Source organism: Pseudovirgaria hyperparasitica (genome assembly GCF_010093815.1).
Source record: "Pseudovirgaria hyperparasitica strain CBS 121739 unplaced genomic scaffold EJ05scaffold_2, whole genome shotgun sequence".
In the NCBI taxonomy this organism is placed as follows: Eukaryota; Fungi; Ascomycota; class Dothideomycetes; order Acrospermales; family Acrospermaceae; genus Pseudovirgaria; species Pseudovirgaria hyperparasitica.
This window is the reverse complement of record NW_022985550.1, coordinates 862,304-880,979: the sequence shown is the minus strand read 5'-3', so window position 1 is coordinate 880,979 and position 18,676 is coordinate 862,304. Positions and strand designations below refer to the sequence as shown.

Here is an 18,676-nt window from a genome sequence, read left to right as displayed (position 1 = left end):
TGTGTGTGTGTGTGTGTGTGTGTGTATGTGTGCTAATCTACAGCTTCGAAAAGCTTGGGATGTTGCGACTTGGATGTGATTGACTGACTGACTGGCAGATAGACTGATAGACAGACACATCGCATCGGCCTCAGCAGGCCATTATTCATGGCTAATTAGTCCCCGGATAGTCCACGTATCCCTGCCTTACAAGGCCAGACGTGGCACAACGTCGTCATGCGCCCATGCTACGCCATGCCATGCCATGCAGCGCCATGCAGCGCCATGCAGCGCCATGCAGCGCCATGCAGCGCCATGCAAACACGCAGGTGATCTCCCGCGCCTCGTCATTCATATACATGCTGTACAGTATGTACATCGTCGATCCCCCCTGTCTCGGGGAGAATAACACCATTGCAAGTACCGAGTCTCATCATCATCGTCGTCGTCGTCGTCGTTCCCCTTTTTGTTCAATGTCGTGCTGTGCAGAGAACTTTGTTGTCATCGTTGTGCACATATTTCTAGTGCCGCATTTAGTGCATCTAATGCATCCATTCACCAGAGCCAGAAGAGACGCAAATCCGGGGTTTTGTGTCGCGAAAGCCCCGTTTTTCCCGCCATCAATTTTTCGATAAAAGGGATCAAGGGTCGAATTCCGGGTATCTCGCATAGATTGGGAGATTGGGAAGATTTCATATCGATAATTTATTTGTGTGTGTGCCCTGCTGCCTCCTTGAAACATGTGTTATTGTTTCATGATGATGATGATGATTGCTACAGTATGTTAATAACTGGTGAGGGTGATTTTATTAATTTAGCGTCTTGTCTGGTCTGGTTTTGGTGTGGGGGTGACGGTGCCTCTGATTTGCTGGAACTGGCGTTCGGCGGGTGTCTGTGCTGCAGCAAATCGATCGCTTGAGATGAGGATCGGCGGCAGGGAGTTAGGGACATATTTGGTGGTTGGACGATGGACGATGGACGATGGTCGATCGTTCGTCGGTAGAGAGGGGACTGCCGGTGCTGGTGAGGTGGATTGATGGGATGCCCCTTTGATACGACTCTGGCTGCTGACGACGGAGAGTGGGAATGACGCGGTTATTTGATAATGCAGGACTGCGTTCATGTTGAATGTTCCACGTCGACTTGTGCTGCCCAGGATGAAGCTTCCTCTTGGAGCGCGCCCAGCTTGAGCGAGCATGCATTTTGACTTTTCTCGAGGCGAAAACCCTAAACTAATCGGGGCTCGTCGACTTAGCCTGTGCTCGACCTCGAAGCAATGACTGCAGAGCTGACGCGCGATAGAAACGGCGTAGGGGGTGTGGCAGACCCTTCGTCGGACGTGTACAAGTCATCGCTCGACTCATCCGCAGCACTGGAATCGTCGCCCGACGACGACGACGACGACGACGACGAGGTAGCCCCAAGCAAAGCGTCCCGCTGCGACTCGCTGAACGTGCGCTCAAACAAGAGGCGCTGCTCTCTGACATCTCTCGCGAGCGCCGGCGCAACCTCCTCGTACGCGGGCGCATGCTCCGTCCTCGTGTAGAGCGGGAGCGGATCGACGAGCTCGGCGTCCACGCTGCGTCGCTGTCGGCGGGGAGGAGGCGGGTCGTAGCGGGGGAGGATGTCGAGTTCGATGCTGGTGCTGAGGCGGAATGTCTGGTCGCGCCAGCGCAGCCAGATGTTGATGTTGATTTGGTAGATGCGGCTGATGGAGTAGGATTTGAATGAGGGTGAGGCTTCGTTGTTGTCTGTGAGGCGGAAGCCGCGCGTCAGGGCGATGGGCGTGTCGTCGATGGGGATGGAGATGCCGGGGAGCTTTCTGTCGACGCATGTGACTGATCTTGTGACGACGTCTTGGGTCTGTGAGAGTACGCCTCTGCATGCTACTCTTGTTGTCGTCAAGAGCTCTACTCTCAGACGGTCGACGGTGAAGATCTCGGTGTCATTACAGTTGACCTGATCTTGGATCTGCTTGATCGATAGGCCTAGGTCGATGACCTGTTTGGGTGCTACTGCTTTTGGCGCATAGAAAGTAGGGGTAAATTTCACTGAAGTTGGAACTGGCAGAGTGCTGTAATGTATAGCTTTTCCAAACTTGTCCACACGCGGCCTGAAGTCCTCGTGCATTTGAATTTGCTGACTTTCGAGAACATTGGGGTGCGACTTCGCAGGGGTCGGCCGTTCACTCCTTCGCCGGAATAGGAGGTATCGAAGATTTCTGACCTCAGACTTGAAACTCCCACGGACGAGTGTAGCCTCAATGCTATAATGAACGTATCCTTCTCCCCTGTAAGACTCAGTCAAGCAGCGGAAGGATGGTGGTAGGTCGTGCGGGTGCTTGTTATAATATGCCGATTTGACCGCCTTTTGGTACGTTGTTTCGCTTTTCGACGGGAACGTGTACTCGAAATGCCATTCGTGTTGAGTGGGAGACATCTTGTAGGGCCCCTGGAAAAGAACTTTTTCTTGATCAAAAAGTGTGACAGTCTCCTTCAGCATCTTACGGGACGCCAGTGAGTGCTCGTTGCCGGAGACATAGTATGGTCTTGTCGTCGTCGTTTTGCATTGTCCTCGGAAATTGAGCTTTAGTTGCTTGAATTCTTCCTGAGAGGATGTTGTAAGATAGACGGTCCCTGTGATTTTGTCGGCCGGGTGGTAGATGCGACAGGGATCGCCGTGAATCGTCACGTTGAGAACAGTTGCCATGATTGTTGCCAATCTTCTTCAGAGGATGGGGGAGGTGATCACGCGAAACATGGGCGTCTCTAGACAAGAAAACGAAGTTCAAAGGCGACAGTTTATATTTCAAGTTGAAAGAGAGGCTGAAGTGAATTGCACGTGGCTCCCATGGCTATTAGGGCGTTGCGGCCCACGACCTTGAAACCTGCATGCTGCTTAGACTAAAGCGACCAAGTGGGCGAGATATCAGACGCCACTAAGATAAAGGTTCCATCAAGTTGCAATCCAACCATGCTGTTGTTTCATTCGCTGTTGGTGTTCAACATCCAGCTGGAACCCTGGGCCGGACGGTAGTAAATCGTTGGGCCCCTCCAGATCGCCCTACGACTCAATTTGTCCGATGATCGTGAGATTCGTCTCGTGGTCGCATACATGCAACTAAGGTCCAAGTGCATCCATAAAAACGTTGTACTGTATCAACAGTATTTATCATTGTTGTGGATAGGCTTCTCGTCGCTATGGTGGACCAACCGTAGTATCTCTCCATGTCACCTACGAACCATCTGTGGTGCGCCGAGGCGTTCGAGACTTGACACCAAGACCGGCTAAGTCCGAAAGTGTGCAGCGAAACTCGCAGTCTTGACTAGATAAGGTTTCGTAGAATAAGGACGATATTCGTAGTTGGTCGCCTTGTAGCTAGTAAGCATCGGAAAGTCCTTTGAGCTGAGCCTCGGGAGAGACAGGAGATGTAAGTGTTTGTTGTGCGAGTTGCCCTATTTTCTCCCTTGGAGACACCGATGCCATAAGAAATGAAGGTTACATTTTTCAATATGCAAACCTTTCAATTCATGGGGAAGTAATGCAGATAGTAGACAAATCTGTAGAGACGTTTGCGGCGTATATGCAGTGACGATGCATTTTACGAATGGCGATATCTATGTCAGGAGGTACAACGTCTACTATATTGGCAGAGGCTCTCTCGGCATCAGACCTCGAGATGAGGAAGAGAGTAGCATCAGGTAGAAAGCGAAGGTTTGCGATATATCAAATGGACTGTTGGACCTGTAAATCAGACGTCATGATCAAAGAATGAGAATCAATTAAAAACGCGTGTAGGTGAGGGACGTGCGCTTGCACTCAACGCGTCTCACGCCCGTACTCTATCCGGATACACAAGTTCCCCACTCTTGTTCACCACGATCAAACCGCATTATAACAACTAATTACTTTCGCTTTGGAATTGCTCTATTCTGCTTGCTACCCATACGACTCTGCAAGCTCGTCATGCCACCGCGCAAGAGCAATGCTTCCACAGTACCTGATGAGGGAAACTCCTCCATGGTCGATGGGATCAGCATAGATGTATGAGTGAGCTTCCACGACAGAACTCAATCGCTAATCACACTTCCCAGGACCTAGGTCTTCCAAAGTCAATGGTGCAGCGACTCGCACGGGGCGCACTACCACCAAACACGGTGGTGCAGAAAGACGCGATACTGGCGATACAGAAAAGCGCAACAGTTTTCATAAGCTACCTGGCGTCACAGTAGGCGGAGTCGAAAGAGCTTACTGCACAATTCTGACGCTCTGATCAGTGCGAACGAACTCACGATGAGGAGTAACAAGAAGACGATACAACCACAAGACGTACTCAATGCTCTGCACGCCATCGAGTTTGAACGCTTTGCTGCGCGATTGGACGAGGAACATACAAGTACGCAGATCTTCCACGATACGCAGTTATATGGCACTGATGACATCTCCAAGAGTTTGCGACGATCCAAACCGAGAAGCGCAATTCCTACCGCCGCAAAGTAAAAGAGGAGAAGATCGCCGCCGCCCAACGCTTCGCCGATGAAAATATCACCGCGCAACAGGCTCCCTCCTCCCCCGCAGAAGAAAGTTTCGTCACCGCAGAAGGCAGCGTGAAAGGTCTCAGATCACCAGCACGACGTAAAGACGGAGACTCGCCGCCTGCTCACAAAAAGGCACGGAGAGAGGATGGCGCAGAGCCAGAAACAGATGCTGAGATGGAAGATGAGGTTGATGATCAGGACGATGAGGAGGATGATGAAGAGGATGAGGAGGAGGAGGAAGACGAACCAGATGACGACGAGGAGGATCACGGAGATGGAGCAGATCAGTTGGTGGAAGATCCGCTGGAGGACAATGAAGAACGAGATGAGGATTCTGAAGGCGAAGACAGTGATTGATGTGGTGTGTGGCGCCTATTGAATATGTGTGGAGTAGAACCATGAGCCTGTATCATACGACATGAGTACTAGAGGTCATGTAGAAGGATATGATCAAGCCAGCTGCTGGCTAGAACATGTGAAGCGATATACGCCTACGTACGCGCAGTACTTTTATGGCCATCTGTTACCGCCGAGTCGCATGTACTGCGGCATAGATATAGGCTCTTTGAAACATACAGTGTACGAGTCCCTCAGGTACTCCGGATGCTCTTTGCTGCGACTACGTCCTGTGTTCATTGTCTCTTTTCGCACACATCGCCGTATTTGTCTTACTTCGCGTCAGAAAAATATCACCACACGAGGATCGACTCAACTCACTTTTGATCATATACTCCTTATCCACAATCTGATCCATCGCCCGGTAGTACTCCTCTGCCGCCTTCCTATTCATCCACGTCCAGCCAGGCTCGTCCTCTGGCCGACTCCACTCGTAACCGCTAGACGACCTCCCTATCGGCTTGCTCGCTTTGGTAGCAGCTTCATTCTTGCCCTCCACTATGGCTCTCTTTCCGTTGGCATTCAGCGCCATCGCACTCGGGCTCCCCTCGGGCATCCCATCGTTTCGTGAAGTACTCGTGAAGGCGTTCTGTCGCGCCGGGCCGTGCTGTGAGTTTGGAGGGGAGATCTCGGAGGATGGAGGGACGAAGGCATGGGGATGTTGAGGCGCTATACCACCTGTTGGAGTTGCAGGTGCGTCTTGGGCGGTGGGGAGTTCTTCTTCTTCTTCGTCCATGTCCTCTACGTCAGAGGGTGAGGAATGCATCGTTGAGTCGCCGTCGATGTCTGTAGAGTTGGATTAGAGGTGAGTCGCTGGTTCCAAGAGATCGAGAGTCATACCTGACATATTGTCGCGAGCGAGTCAGCAAGTAAAGGCACTGTCTGTTCAGTAATGTTTTCGATTCACAACACATAGTTCACATACACAGATACTAGCCATAGCTCCACTTCGCTTTTAGGGCTGCAGGGGCTGAGAGGCGGGGGGAGGCTCCTAAGTTCGGCTGTACCCACCCGCGTAGCGCTAATCATTTACTGAGCCCGCTGCCCGCGTCGTAGTTCGTTCTCAAAACCCACAAGATAAACCTCACAGTTGCTCGTGCATTTCATTATCCTCATACGTTGCGCTCGAAAGCACTGCCCAAACATACACAAAACTGTACATTGAAGTATCAGCAACATGAGTGCGTGGGACGATGACTGGGTGAAAATTGCAGACGTCAGTTGCGCACTTTGTTTATCCTCAGAAGTCAAGGCTGATTGCAGTACAGAGAGAACCAGCAAAAGATACTCAACCAGAGAAACCGAAAAAGTTGACCAAGGCCGAAAGACGCGCGCAGCATGCCCAATTGCAACGCGAGCTGTGGGACACAGCGTATGTGTGCTTGATTCATATTCAGCCGCCAGACTGCTAATCTGTCTCCAGAGATAACCCTGCGCCTGCTCCTATATTCGTGACTGCGAGGGACAACACGCCTGTTCAGGGAGATCCGTTCAGGGCACCCATGAAACTTCTTTCACGCAAGCCACCGCCAAAGGTGTTATCTAAGACTGATGTAGAAGGTCAAATAGGGGGGCTCTCGCTCGACGACGACGATGACAGTGAAGAGGAGGAGCGCAAGAGGGCAGACATACTTCTGAAGGAACGACAGGCTAACGCGGCAAAAGATCGCGAAGAAAAGAAGCGTGCGTATGCTGAGCGCCGAGCTGAACTTGGGGTTGGCGCATCTGTCGAAACACAAGGCCGGGCCTCCCCACAAGCAAGATATCAAAGCCAAAACCAAAATCAGAGGGGCAAAGGAAAGGGCAAAGGAGGTCAGAGAAGTGGTAATGTCACTCCTTCGTCAGGCGACCATTCTCCTGCACGCGGTGGACCCCAAAAGTCGTCGCAGCTTTTTGAACCCGGATATGCGCCGAAACCGAACTCTGTATATATTCAAAGAAGAGCTGGAGAGGGCAGCCAGTCGAATTCCGAGCTTCCCAAGGAGAGTCAGATCCTTCGGGCTCCGCGAGGCCCAGATGGTAGCGGAAGAGGCGGATTTGGATTCGCTCCTAGAGGCAACAAGAGCACAGGCTCTGTGTAAGATTCATACAATGTCGCCCCCTGAGCGAATGGGGCGAGGAAGTACGTCCTTGCAGAAAGTTTCTCGATCTGGATTATGCACCACAACTAGTCGGAAGACATGGAAGTCACAGCTACGATCCTGAGCTGCAGTCACGGCTAGCTAGGCTGAAGGACACTGCACACATCCTGCAAAGACTCAAGACGACTCCACTTGGTGTACAGGAGTGCCATTGTTGAAGATCACGAACAATGAGGAATTGTGGAAGAGATGGGTCGAAGTCACCCTCCAGTATAGCACGAACTCGGCTTATACTTCGACCACTGACAGGGAGGGACACAGAGGGGATTCCCTGAAAGGTTGCACTGAGACCACAATTACAGTTGGCGCGACCCCGCGATGCTCATCACGATGGAGATTGCCACTTGAATTATGCCCCAAGTGACGATATTGCTATCTCACAGAGTCTTCAGGCTGAGTAGTAGACTAATCGCTATCTACTTGTACTGCGGAGTTGCACAGCGTTGCCCAGGACGCCGCCACATGAAGCCAAGATACTCTTGAGAAGCTTACCGAGTCTCACGGCGAACGACAAAGCAAAGAGTTTGTCTGCGACAGGCTCTGGGCCGCGAATTCTGTACAGTTTACCTATACTATTTCTGGCTCGTTCCAATGTCATTTGCGAAGCGCTCAGCCTATTGAGCTGGCGCCGCACCAAAAGCGTTGGTGATGGATTTAAAGTCATCTCTACTGACCCTGTACCTATCATGTAATTATGTACAGGGCGAGTCGGGCGGATTAAGCGACGACACAACCAACGTAAGCGTTAAATCGTCCATCCGATTTCGGGATTCATCAATTATTATGGCGCAAGACAGCAAAGATGAAACGCTTTACATATCAATAACATGACTGCTGGCTCGTATGTTCGCATCAATAGTGCCGAGCCAAGACGTATTTACGGAAACCGATCCAACCACCGGGTTTTGCGCGACGAATTCTCCACATCCTCCCCGTCCCATCTATTTATCTGCGCGAGTAATAGTGTGTTGGTGCCCCACGCCTCTGAGGTCATCATTTACCAAGTCATAACAAGCGATATCAAGCTTTCAACCTGGATAATGGACACTTTGATGATTATGTCCTTTGTGTTCTTTGTCTGCTGCTGCTACACCAACCACCAACCAGAGATATGATATAGGAACTTCCAGCTTGTACTGCTCTGCGAGTCGGACGAGCATTTCTCAACACTGGTAGGCTGGTGACACCTTGGCAGCCTATGACGATGGGCTTTGAAGAGGTTTGCATCAGATTTTACAAAATGACATGGTGCACCATCGGGCTTGGGGCTTGCACCAACAACTCGCGTGCCGTTCAATTCTGTCGATCTTACATTTTGCTCCACGCCCTCTCTAATTCGCCCCAGTTTCTGCTTTCCATTCATAAGCCGGGCCTGCGCCCATAATACGTCGCTTGTTTTCTATCTTCCTTCATCAGCCCGCAATCGAGTGGTATCCTCATTGCGCGCCTAATTTTTCCAAAGCTCATTGAATCCTAGTGATTAATGCTGCCCTTATTTAGACGTAACGAACCCTTTTATTCCACTATTTTTGTCCGGGCCATCCGGTCAGTAAAATGGCGCTAGGTCTTCGGAAGAGCTCCTCCAGCAAGGAGGAGGCTCAGAACAAAGACAGTGGACTATTCACTCCGGATGAGCATGAAAAAAGAGCTTCGGACAACTATGGCGGTGATGTCGAGGGCCAAGGTGGTCGCAGGATGAGCAGGATTGACAAGCCTATCACCACCGGCAATATTGGCGACGACAGCGACAGCTCCATGTCTGTTGGAAAGCAGATGGCACTGGAGGCTGATAATCCCATCAAGTACAGGACTTGCAGTTGGCAGAAGGTAATTACGCCCTGTGCCCGCTGTATATACCCCGGGCTCAAAGTATCATCGTCACCATAGCTTACGACATGTTAGACGGCAGCATTGCTGTTCTCAGAGTACATTTGTCTGGCCATCATGTCATTCCCTTACTCGTACTCCATCCTCGGACTGGTACCTGGCCTGATATTCACCGTCCTCGTGGCTGCGATGGTCCTCTACACGTCCCTCGTGCTATGGGAATTCTGCATGCGCCACCCCGAAGTCCGCGATGTCTGTGACATCGGACAGATGCTGTTCTGGAACAAGAAATGGGCCTGGTACGCGACCGCCGTCATGTTCCTCCTCAACAACACCTTCATCCAGGGCTTCCACTGCCTCGTCAGCGCAAACTACCTGAACACCATCTCGCAACATGGCCTCTGCACAATCGGTTTCTCCGCCATTGCCGCCGTCGTCTGCTGGGTATGCTCTCTCCCACGCACCTTCTCCGTGCTCGCCCGTCTGGCCACCGCATCCGCATTCTTCACCTTCATCTCCGTCTTTCTCGCCATGGTCTTCGCCGCCATCGAGGACGCCCCCACCGGTTTCCCCTCCAAGGGTCCCATCCAAGTCCTCGCCATCCCCCAGGCCGGCACCACCTTCGTCATGGGCACAAACGCATTCATGAACATCTCCTACACCTTCATCGGCCAAATCACCATCCCCTCCTTCATCGCCGAGATGAAGGAACCCCGCGACTTCCCCAAAGCGCTCTGGGCCGTCACCATCTGCGAAGTCATCGTCTTCGGCCTCGTCGGCTCCATCGTGTACGCCTACACCGGCACAAACTACAACACCGCCCCCGCCTTCGGCTCCCTCGGCAACCTCACCTACCGCAAGGTCAGCTTCAGCTTCATGATCCCCACCCTCATCTTCCTCGGCGTGCTGTACGCCAGCGTCAGCGCCCGCTTCATCTTCTTCCGCATCTTCAAGGGCACCAAGCATCTCAGCCACCACACCCCGCTTGGCTGGGCCGTGTGGGCCGGTATCCTCGCGCTCACCTGGGTGGCCGCTTTCATCATTGCCGAGGTCATCCCCTTCTTCTCTGATCTGCTGAGCATTATGAGCTCGCTGTTTGACTCGTTCTTCGGGTTTATCTTCTGGGGCGTCGCGTATATTCGTATGCGGAGGGCGGATCATGGGCCGGATTTTTATAAGATTCGTGGATGGCGCGGGTGGGTGGGTATTGTTGTTAATGTGGTCTTGATTTTTATCGGGCTGTTCTTTTTGTCTGGTGGGACTTATGTGAGTGTTCTCCCTGTGGAGAGAGTCCTGATGGGGTTGTGGCTTGCTGACTGACTTGAATAGGCTTCGGTGCAGAGTATTATTGATGGTTATCATGCAGATAGTTTCGGGGGGCCGTTCTCGTGCGCGTCGAATGGGTTTCCGGATGAGTATGTTCCGGCATGATGGGGATATGTGGGTGGCTGTTTTTTTGGGGAATATCAAAATTAGGATATAGAGATGTATACCTGTTCGATATGAGTGTTACGACGCACTGTGCAACGCATGTGGATAGATAGATGAATGAATGAATGAACGGGTTGAGTTGCAATGATTTGATGGTGGACTACTTCTGGTCGATTCATACGTCGATTCCGCTCTGATGCGGCCATGTTGGTCTGTATAACCAAGATTCCTGACCCTCCAAACACTGCCTACATCCCTCGACAAAGCGACCCACGCTGACGTCTCCATCCCAGCCCAATAACAAGCAGACACCACCACACACCATCCCCCTTCCACCCTACAAATTACTCTTCCCCTTCCCCTCCACCTTCCCCTTCACCGCCGGCAACCCCGCCACCGGCGCACTCACCGCCTCCAACCACCTCTCACTCAACCGCGCGCGCTCCCCGCGCGGCACCCCATCCCACTCCCCCAAAACCACCTCCTCCGCCTCCCTCCACCCGCGCAACGACTCCACAATCCACACACCACACTGCTCCGCCGTCTCCGCAACCTTCTCCATCGGCACCAGATGCCCAACGCCCGGCATCACATACTCCCTGACCTTGCCCTCGGGGGCGCCGCCGCTGCCGCCGACGCCGACGCCTGTGCAAGCGAGTTTCTCGGCGCGGGCGTCGGGCTGGGAGAGGTAGGATTGGGCGCCGAAGATGTAGAGGGTGGGTGGGCGGAGGTGGGGGAGTTGGGTGAATGTGAGGGTGGGTTCGGGGCGGTAGAAGGGGGATTGAGGGGTTGGGCTGGGGGTGAGGTCGGGGATGGTGGTGCGGTTTTGGGAGGGGGTGGTGGTTGTTAGGAGGTGGGGGCCTGGGGTGTCGGGGGTGGGTTGCGGGGCGTAGTTGGGGCGGAGGAAGGTGAAGACTTCTTGGTGTTTGGTTGTGGTGAGGGTTACGGGGGGAGAGGTGGGTTGTGGGGTGAGGGTGGGTTCGGTGGTTATGGGTGGTAGGGGGGAGGTTTGAGAGGGGGATGGGGATGCTGGGTCGTCTGGGATGGGGTGGAGGTGTGTTGGGAGGTCGCGGAGGCCGTGTTGGATCCAGAGGTCGAGGACACGCGAGTCCCAGGCGGTGTAGAATTTGCTCTTTTTGAAGGCTTGTGCGGCGGCGGCGCGGGATGGCCAGATGTCTCTGCGGAAGGAGGATGCTCGGGCGGGCGCGTAGTTTCCCTGGGCGGTGGTGTATTTCTGGATGACGGGGTCGACGAGGATGAGGCTGGCGAAGAGACGCGGGTGGATGAGGGAGAGGTTGACGAGGTGGCATCCGCCCATGCTGTGGCCGATGCCGACGATTGGGCGCTGGATCTGGTCGCGGAAATGGTTGATCATGTGTAGGAGATCTCGAGGGTGGTCGAACCATGATGCTGCTTGTTGTTAGTGGTTGGTTTGAGTGTATCTGTGGAAGAACTCGCGATCATCTCCTAGTTTGCTCTCGTTCAGGACACCGCTGGCGCCTTGATGTGCGACATCTGCTATCCATATGCCACGGACACCGATGCCAGCTTGTTCGGTTCTTTGGAGCAATTCAATCCAGAGTGGTTCGTATAGCTCCTATATATGACACATCTATCAGAGATTACCCCGGTATCATCAGACCACACTGACCTTCGGAAAGCCGTTCGCATGTGCGCCGATGATGGTGAGGTCGTTTGGCTTAGGGCTTTTATTGTTCAACGGTGTGTATTGCTTAATCGCCAAGTTCAATACACCGTCTTCTCCGTCTACTGTCGCGCGATGGTACTGCCTGATGTGTTGGCAAGGCAAGACATGCTCTTGGACTTGGAAGACTTTCGAAGCCATTTCGCTCGTTTGGATCAATGACTTGGATAAGAATCGATGGTTTTCTCATCTGAGTCTGTAGGATAATGAACAAAGTGGTTCCGTAGGCCCGTGAAACTCTGAAGGTATACTGAGATCGACTGCGGGACTTTTGACCGGTATTTGACACTGCGGGACCAAATGAAGTGCTGACGTTGACAGATTCGATTTCGTACTGTGTTATGTGACGAGTGATAATAGAGTGAATTCACTTGAGTTGGCCTTTACTACAGCCTTGATATTATTACGTGTCTGGCAGTTCGGGTCCAGGTCATCATCAATCTCTTACAAGCATCCATTACTCGAAGACATGCCGAGGTTAAGGTGTGTACACTTGGAGTCTTGACACTGTGAAGCATGAGGCACAAACATTAAATATGGTCAGTATGACATAAATCTGCTATGCTTAGGCGTGTTGACACAAGATGGAAGACATGCTGTGCCTCAAAGATATTGATTGTTTCATGCCAATTAGTGGACAGAATACAGGTCACGTGTAGGCGCGTTCAATAGCGCGTCAAAGTGGTAGGCGCGTTCGGACACCGCAAACATTACACTTACGATCCATGCGCACACACACTGCAACGCAATCATGGCCGGCAACAACTCTGACACGATAATGGAGGACCCATCAGCGACTCTATTCAAGGGCTTGAGGTTCGCGTTCATTCCCAGCACAGAATTCTCGGACGGGTCCATCCAAGATGTAGGCTACAGTCACGGACTGCCTGAAGTACTACGACAACTAACATGCACAGTTGAGGAAAGACGTTGTCAGATATGGAGGCGATTTCGTCGTTCTCGACAGCGATGGCCGTATACAAGACCTCTCGGACGTGTCCCACGTTATCTCGACGACAGCCGATTTCCCCCAGTACTCGGACGCCCTCGATGCTATGTTGGCCGTTGTCAAGCCTGCCTGGATACCAGAGTCAATAAGAAAGCAGAAGCCCGCCAACACGAAACAGCACAGCCCCGATCCTCACATGTTCATGTCGAATGTCGTAGTCTGCTGCGCAGATATTCCGGAAGGCGATAAAGAGGCTGTGTATGGAGGGGTATTGGCTATGGGGGGTGCATATGCGACTGGGCTATCAGCCTTTGTGACACATATTATCGCTCTGGATCTTCGAAATGCGTACTGTCAAAAGGCTATCCAAAAAAAGCTGCGATGCCACATAGTCCTGCCCCACTGGTACGACCTTGTTCCTGCCTATGTGTATCATTTCTCACCTTGACTTAGGTTCGACGTCTGTATGAAAGTAGGCGCTAAGGTTTCTGAGGATAACTATCTCCTATCAGATCCTGTGGCCCTCCGAAGCGGACCGGGATCACCTCCACTGGCGAACGCGAAAAAGATACATGATACTATAAACGGCGCCACCTCCCACCATCCCGAGCAAGAGACTGTAGCAAGACGACAAGCCTCGGCAGTGTTCAAGAGCAAGAAGTTGAAGATCTGCAAGGACCTAGAGCTTAGCGTTCACCTCACGGATAATATTGCTAAAGTTGTGGAAGAAAGCGGAGGATCTCTTACGGACGACATCGAGGCGACAGACATCTTGATTTGCAGGTACAGAGACGGCCCTGATTACGTGGAAGCGTCAAGAGCAGGGAAAGATGTGGGGAATCTCGCCTGGCTTTTTGACATAATAAGGAGTAACAGATGGAGGTCGCCCTTCCGCAAGCTGCTCCATTATCCGGTCCCTCGCAATGGAATTCCTGGCTTCGACAAGTACCACATAAGCATTTCAAATTATACAGGACTGGCGCGAGACTACCTTCAAGATCTTGTCAAAGTCACTGGGGCTCACTTGGATCGCAAAATGACACAGGAAGATACTCATCTGATCACTGCATATATGGATGGTGCCAAGTGTGAAGCGGCACAAGAATGGAATATCCACATTCTGAACCATATCTGGCTGGAGGAAAGCTATGCGCAGTGCGAGGAGATGTCAATGACCAACCCAAAATATGTTTACTTTCCAAAGGGCACCAATCTCGGCGAGGCCGTTGGTCAAACTAGCCTTGATCCTAAGGCTGTAGAGAAATACTATACCGAGACTGCACCACCAAGGCCCGGTGTTGTCAAAAAGTCTAAAGCTCGACCGGCGGCTCAGACCAGCACACCGGTCGCTCAGAAGACTAGACGGCAACCAGTGGAAGGGCAATCAGCAGAGCGTCATCCCGTGGAAGGAGACAAGGAGAATCAGACACCGTCAACCGCTGGGAGAGGTGCAAAGGCTCGTGCGATGGCCAAGCTCAGTGATATGGCACCCGACATGGCCAAGTTTGAGAAGGAAATGAAGAGGGTTGGTGGCGTGATACACGGTAGAGATAGGAAAGAGTCAGAGAAACGGAAACGGTCCGTCGAACCAGATGCGGAAGAGGAAGAGGAGGAAAGAAAGGCAACACCACCGAAGAAGACAAAGTCCAAGCAAGGGCGTCCCAAGGCGGTACCAGTTGGCAAAGTAGAACGCGAGTACTGGCTCATGGTCACCGGATATAAAGCATGGGTAGGAAACGAGACCAAAGAATCAGCAGACAAGGTAAGTCCTCTGGCATATACTCCTTTTTGGACTGTATATCATCCTAACACTGTGCAGATGAAACTACGTCAGCTCGGACTTTGGGTGACTGGAGACCCTCGTCCAGACATGATTCTCTGTGCGCCGAATCTCATTCGCACGAAGAACTTCCTTCGAGCCCTGGCTCACGCACCCGTGGTGGTTTCAACCGACTTCTTAGACTACGCCCTGAAGCACCATGAGCTGCCAGACCCACATCAATTCATACTGAGCGACCGAGAAAACGAGAAAAAGTTCGACATCAACCTCACGCAGACGTTGACCCGAGCCCAGCGGAATCAAGGCAAGCTGTTGGAAGGTCTCGCATTATTCTGCACCGGAAACGTGACTTCGGGCTACGAAACGATGAGAGACATAGCCGTCGCCAACGGTGGCACGTGCCAGCTTTATACCGGACGATCTAATATGAACGTTTCGAAGCGTGAAGTCAAGGCTGTTGCTGCCAATACGGAAAGCCAAGAGCAAGATCCATACGGCGAAGGCGACAAGGAGTACATCTATCTGATCAGCTCTCGCGAGAGGAAAGATGAATTGATGTGGCCCAAGTTTCGCAGCCTGGCGAAGAATGTGGATATGATACCGCGGATAGTAGACGTCAATTGGTTGTTGAAGACTGCCATGGACCAGAAGGTCTCCAGAGTAGAGAAGGAACATCTGATCGACGAAAAGGACTCATGAAGATTATGGCATATTCCGATAAGGGTTCGGGTATAGAGTGGATCCCCGGCGCGTTGGAGTGTGGGTATTGTTTGGTTGGGACAGCGACATATTGGCGTTCTCTACCATGTTCTGGGAGTTGCTCGTTGCTGGTCCGAGGTGCCCGTCTTCCTTCTCCTGTCTGGCGCAAGAGTCTTCTTACTTTCTTCATATATATCCCGCATATGTCCAACATCGCAAGAACTTCAGAAGAACTTGACTCCCAACTGTCCATCCCCACCAAAGACCTGCGCGCGCCCTCTCTTGACCAGAATCTGCAAGCTCTTCACCATCAACTCCTCGTCCATACCCCTCCACTCCTCCTTGGCCGTCGCATCGCCATTCAACAGCTCATACACAGTCAACACAACACCCTTCTGCCCACTCCCCTCAACCCACCCCTCAATCACCCCAGCCCACTCCTCCGGCCTCCGCCAATACACCCAAAACACATCCCCCGTCGCCGCATCCTCACCCTTCTTCCCCGAGCCGCCCACCTTATCCCGCCACTCCGCCTTCATCCCCCCTTCCTCACCAGCCATCCAGTCCACAATCTCCCGCGCAAACGCCGGTTCAACCCACCGCGGAATGGCCGCATTGTAGAACAGCACGGCGTGCGGGTGCGCGCTCAGGTCCGGCCGCGTGCCCTTGGAGTAGGAAACCTGGGAGAGCGAGAGCGAGTAGATGCGGTTGTGCCGGCAGTAGTCGAGGATTAGGACGGCCCATTGGGAGAGTTGGGCGTGGTGGGTGGAGAGGATGGGTTGGGGCGTGTAGAAGGGTGGGAAGTGGTATTGGCGGTGGATCGGGTGGGTGGTGGAGAATGTGAATGGGGATGGGGTTGTCTCTGGAACAGTGGTCATGGTGATGTGTTATGGTGGTGTGGTGTGTTGTGTATTTTTTTGGAAGATGGGAGACATGCGTCATTCGCGTGGTGGCAGAATAGGTGCCTGAGGCGTCGTGTATGCGGGCGGTGTGGCGGAGTTGTGGCCTGAGGCAGTATAGGGCAATCGCCAGGGGCAGGCACGCAGGCATGCAGTTCATTTCCACAAGATGCGCCACTAAACATGCAGCCTTACTGTACCACTGGATCACAGACATAGGCACAATCTGATGCTCTCACTAGTTACTACTAGCACTCTATAGTGAGATCTAGACTGTCGTACACAGCATGCTCTTCCTGTTACACACCGCGTGCGTTGGCATGTAGCACTGCTGCCGTTTCACGCTTCTTGCGCGAGCGAGCGTGTCAGGACTCAGGACTTGATCGACTCGATGTCGTGTGGGCGAAGATGGGTATATTCGACCTCGAACGACTCAATGTCATGTAGGGTCACGTATATGCAAGAGATTCTGTATATCTCGAAATTATCTAGGAAAAGCTTTTGCAGACATTAGATGAAGTATCGTCTCGACGCCAGGAACGGAGACCCCGACACGAAGGTATCAAAGTTACCTCCAGGCCCCAGACACAGTCAGTCGTCTGTCACTAAGCATACTTCTTAGCCACTATGTTTGGCGAGACCACTCGAGAGCAACAAGCAACGCCATGCCAAGGTCAATTTACCATAACCACAAACGCCCAAACGCATGACGGACTACGACACAGACTCTCGCAGGGTATATTGTTTACTCGCGGCAGCGAGCGCACGCTGGCGAGCGAAATGCGCGTCTACCAAGAAAAGCATAACGGGAGTCAGGGGCGCGGTGTTCTGGACGCCCGTCTACGGAATCCGCCAGTCCCACATACCGTCTAGCGCAACAGCCACAGCCCCCCAAAACAGTATAAGTTCTCGGTTGGCAAAATGAAATGGCGGTCTTTCCCAGTCAGTGTCTGCCGACGGCATCGCGAAGGCCTCGCCGAAAGCGTCGACTCCAGAATCCGCCTGAGGTTGTACTGAAACGGCCAATCCGGGCGTCGTGTGGCGTCAAGCCTTTATTACCATTCACGCCGGAAAAGGTAGAGCACGATGGCGTTCGATAGACACGTTGGGGGAGAGGGGCCTCTAGGTATGAAGGCCAAGTATGAAAGCCCTTGAATCCCCTTCGTGGATTGCCAGTGGACTTTTCTTCTGCGGGTGTCCTGTCTTTCGTTCCTTTCCTTTCCTACAGTCGAAACTCGTGAGAAGAAAAACATTCGTTCTTTACTGTCTGTAATCAAGACGCGATGAAGTTGGTATCATGTATCGTGGCTCTGGCCATGGCCGGCAACGCCGCTGCCATCGAACTGCCACCGATTGAAACCCCGACTATCGAACTTCCGCCCATTGAAACCCCAACTCTCGAAATCCCACCTATTGTCACTCCATCGTTACTGCCTACCACCTCAGAGCTTGATCCTACACCCACCTTATCTCTTCCGGAGTCAACCCCAACCGAAAGCCCAGAGGACGAGGATGACTACTGCGAGGATGATCCGGAGGACGAGCCTGACTACCCGGGCGAGGAACCCGACTATCCGGGCGACGAGCCCGAAGAGTGCGATCCCGACTATGACGAGGACTGCTACTGTGAGCCAGAGACCACCTCAGAGTTTCCGACGCCCACGCCTACTCCTTCCGGTCCGGACTGCGAGTACGGCTGTGATGAGCCCACTCCTACGCCGTCTGACAACCCAGACTGCGAGTATGGCTGTGATGAGCCTACGCCGACTCCTGAACCCACCCCGTCGGACAACCCAGACTGCGAATATGGCTGCGACGAACCTACCCCAACGCCTTCTGATAACCCAGATTGTGAATACGGATGTGACGAGCCGACTCCTACTCCTGAGCCCACTCCATCTGACAACCCAGACTGCGAGTACGGATGCGACGAGCCAACTCCTACTCCTGCGCCCACGCCTTCAACGACGCTGTTCACCACCTCTACTATCGTCACCACTTCCACCGTCACCATCACCGCTTGCCCCACCACGATGAAGAATTGCCCGGCTGAGTCGACCATCACTACCGTTACTACTGTCACCATCGGTACGACTGTCTGCCCCGTTGAGCCTACGCATGTGCCTGGTACTCCGGGTTCGCCTGGCAGCCCTGGTACTCCTGGTACTCCTGGTCACCCCGGTGCTCCCGGCACTCCAGGCGCTCCTGGTACTCCTGGCTCTCCCGGTACTCCTGGTAGCCCTGGTACTCCTGGTAGCCCTGGTACTCCCGGCGCTCCCGGAACTCCTGGCAGCCCTGGTGCTCCTGGTACCCCCGGTGCTCCCGGAACTCC

At 52.9% G+C, this 18,676-nt stretch overlaps 10 protein-coding genes across 10 annotated transcripts in view; 5 read left to right on the top strand and 5 right to left on the bottom strand.

Annotated features, from left to right (window-relative positions):
• Positions 1-793: 793 nt before the first annotated feature.
• EJ05DRAFT_496717 (uncharacterized protein) lies at positions 794-1,102 on the bottom strand (the record flags this gene model as incomplete). The annotated part of the gene is made up of 1 exon (XM_033746437.1): positions 794-1,102. The coding sequence occupies one exon, from the start codon at positions 1,100-1,102 to the stop codon at positions 794-796; it is 309 nt and encodes a 102-aa protein (XP_033604276.1).
• Positions 923-2,768, bottom strand: EJ05DRAFT_185949 (uncharacterized protein). Its single transcript, XM_033739641.1, has one exon. It carries the CDS (start codon positions 2,686-2,688, stop codon positions 1,231-1,233), a length of 1,458 nt encoding a protein of 485 aa, XP_033604275.1. The 5' UTR covers positions 2,689-2,768; the 3' UTR covers positions 923-1,230.
• A 1,177-nt stretch (positions 2,769-3,945) lies between these two features.
• On the top strand, positions 3,946-4,874 carry EJ05DRAFT_496715 (histone-fold-containing protein; the record flags this gene model as incomplete). Its single annotated transcript, XM_033746436.1, has 4 exons — positions 3,946-4,023; positions 4,074-4,207; positions 4,257-4,375; positions 4,429-4,874. The coding sequence occupies 4 exons, from the start codon at positions 3,946-3,948 to the stop codon at positions 4,872-4,874; spliced, it is 777 nt and encodes a 258-aa protein (XP_033604274.1).
• A 262-nt stretch (positions 4,875-5,136) lies between these two features.
• On the bottom strand, positions 5,137-5,760 carry EJ05DRAFT_482651 (uncharacterized protein; the record flags this gene model as incomplete). Its single annotated transcript, XM_033745185.1, has 2 exons — positions 5,137-5,699; positions 5,754-5,760. The coding sequence occupies 2 exons, from the start codon at positions 5,758-5,760 to the stop codon at positions 5,137-5,139; spliced, it is 570 nt and encodes a 189-aa protein (XP_033604273.1).
• Positions 5,761-5,958: 198 nt separating this feature from the next.
• Positions 5,959-7,438, top strand: EJ05DRAFT_185871 (uncharacterized protein). Its single transcript, XM_033739640.1, has 3 exons — positions 5,959-6,129; positions 6,182-6,285; positions 6,337-7,438. Exons 1-3 carry the CDS (start codon positions 6,091-6,093, stop codon positions 6,992-6,994), a joined length of 801 nt encoding a protein of 266 aa, XP_033604272.1. The 5' UTR covers positions 5,959-6,090; the 3' UTR covers positions 6,995-7,438.
• A 1,448-nt stretch (positions 7,439-8,886) lies between these two features.
• On the top strand, positions 8,887-10,455 carry EJ05DRAFT_472776 (uncharacterized protein). The gene is made up of 2 exons (XM_033743253.1): positions 8,887-10,147; positions 10,211-10,455. Exons 1-2 carry the CDS (start codon positions 8,999-9,001, stop codon positions 10,310-10,312), a joined length of 1,251 nt encoding a protein of 416 aa, XP_033604271.1. The 5' UTR covers positions 8,887-8,998; the 3' UTR covers positions 10,313-10,455.
• Positions 10,456-10,649: 194 nt separating this feature from the next.
• On the bottom strand, positions 10,650-12,494 carry EJ05DRAFT_507442 (alpha/beta-hydrolase; the record flags this gene model as incomplete). Its single annotated transcript, XM_033747920.1, has 3 exons — positions 11,964-12,494; positions 11,771-11,909; positions 10,650-11,722 (listed from the first exon to the last, which is right to left on the bottom strand). Exons 1-3 carry the CDS (start codon positions 12,156-12,158, stop codon positions 10,650-10,652), a joined length of 1,407 nt encoding a protein of 468 aa, XP_033604270.1. The 5' UTR covers positions 12,159-12,494.
• A 241-nt stretch (positions 12,495-12,735) lies between these two features.
• Positions 12,736-15,557, top strand: EJ05DRAFT_185854 (uncharacterized protein). The gene is made up of 4 exons (XM_033739638.1): positions 12,736-12,882; positions 12,935-13,371; positions 13,420-14,728; positions 14,786-15,557. The coding sequence occupies exons 1-4, from the start codon at positions 12,769-12,771 to the stop codon at positions 15,443-15,445; spliced, it is 2,520 nt and encodes an 839-aa protein (XP_033604269.1). The 5' UTR covers positions 12,736-12,768; the 3' UTR covers positions 15,446-15,557.
• Positions 15,558-16,399, bottom strand: EJ05DRAFT_185855 (ESCRT-II complex, vps25 subunit). The gene has a single exon (XM_033739639.1). It carries the CDS (start codon positions 16,321-16,323, stop codon positions 15,670-15,672), a length of 654 nt encoding a protein of 217 aa, XP_033604268.1. The 5' UTR covers positions 16,324-16,399; the 3' UTR covers positions 15,558-15,669.
• Positions 16,400-17,627: 1,228 nt separating this feature from the next.
• Positions 17,628-18,676, top strand: part of EJ05DRAFT_522024 (uncharacterized protein) — a gene marked incomplete at its 5' end in the record, with an annotated part of 2,189 nt that continues 1,140 nt past the window's right edge. The window contains one exon of the mRNA XM_033748776.1: positions 17,628-18,651. Within this exon, the coding sequence (XP_033604267.1) occupies positions 17,628-18,651 (1,024 nt within the window). The remainder of the gene's footprint in view (positions 18,652-18,676) is intronic.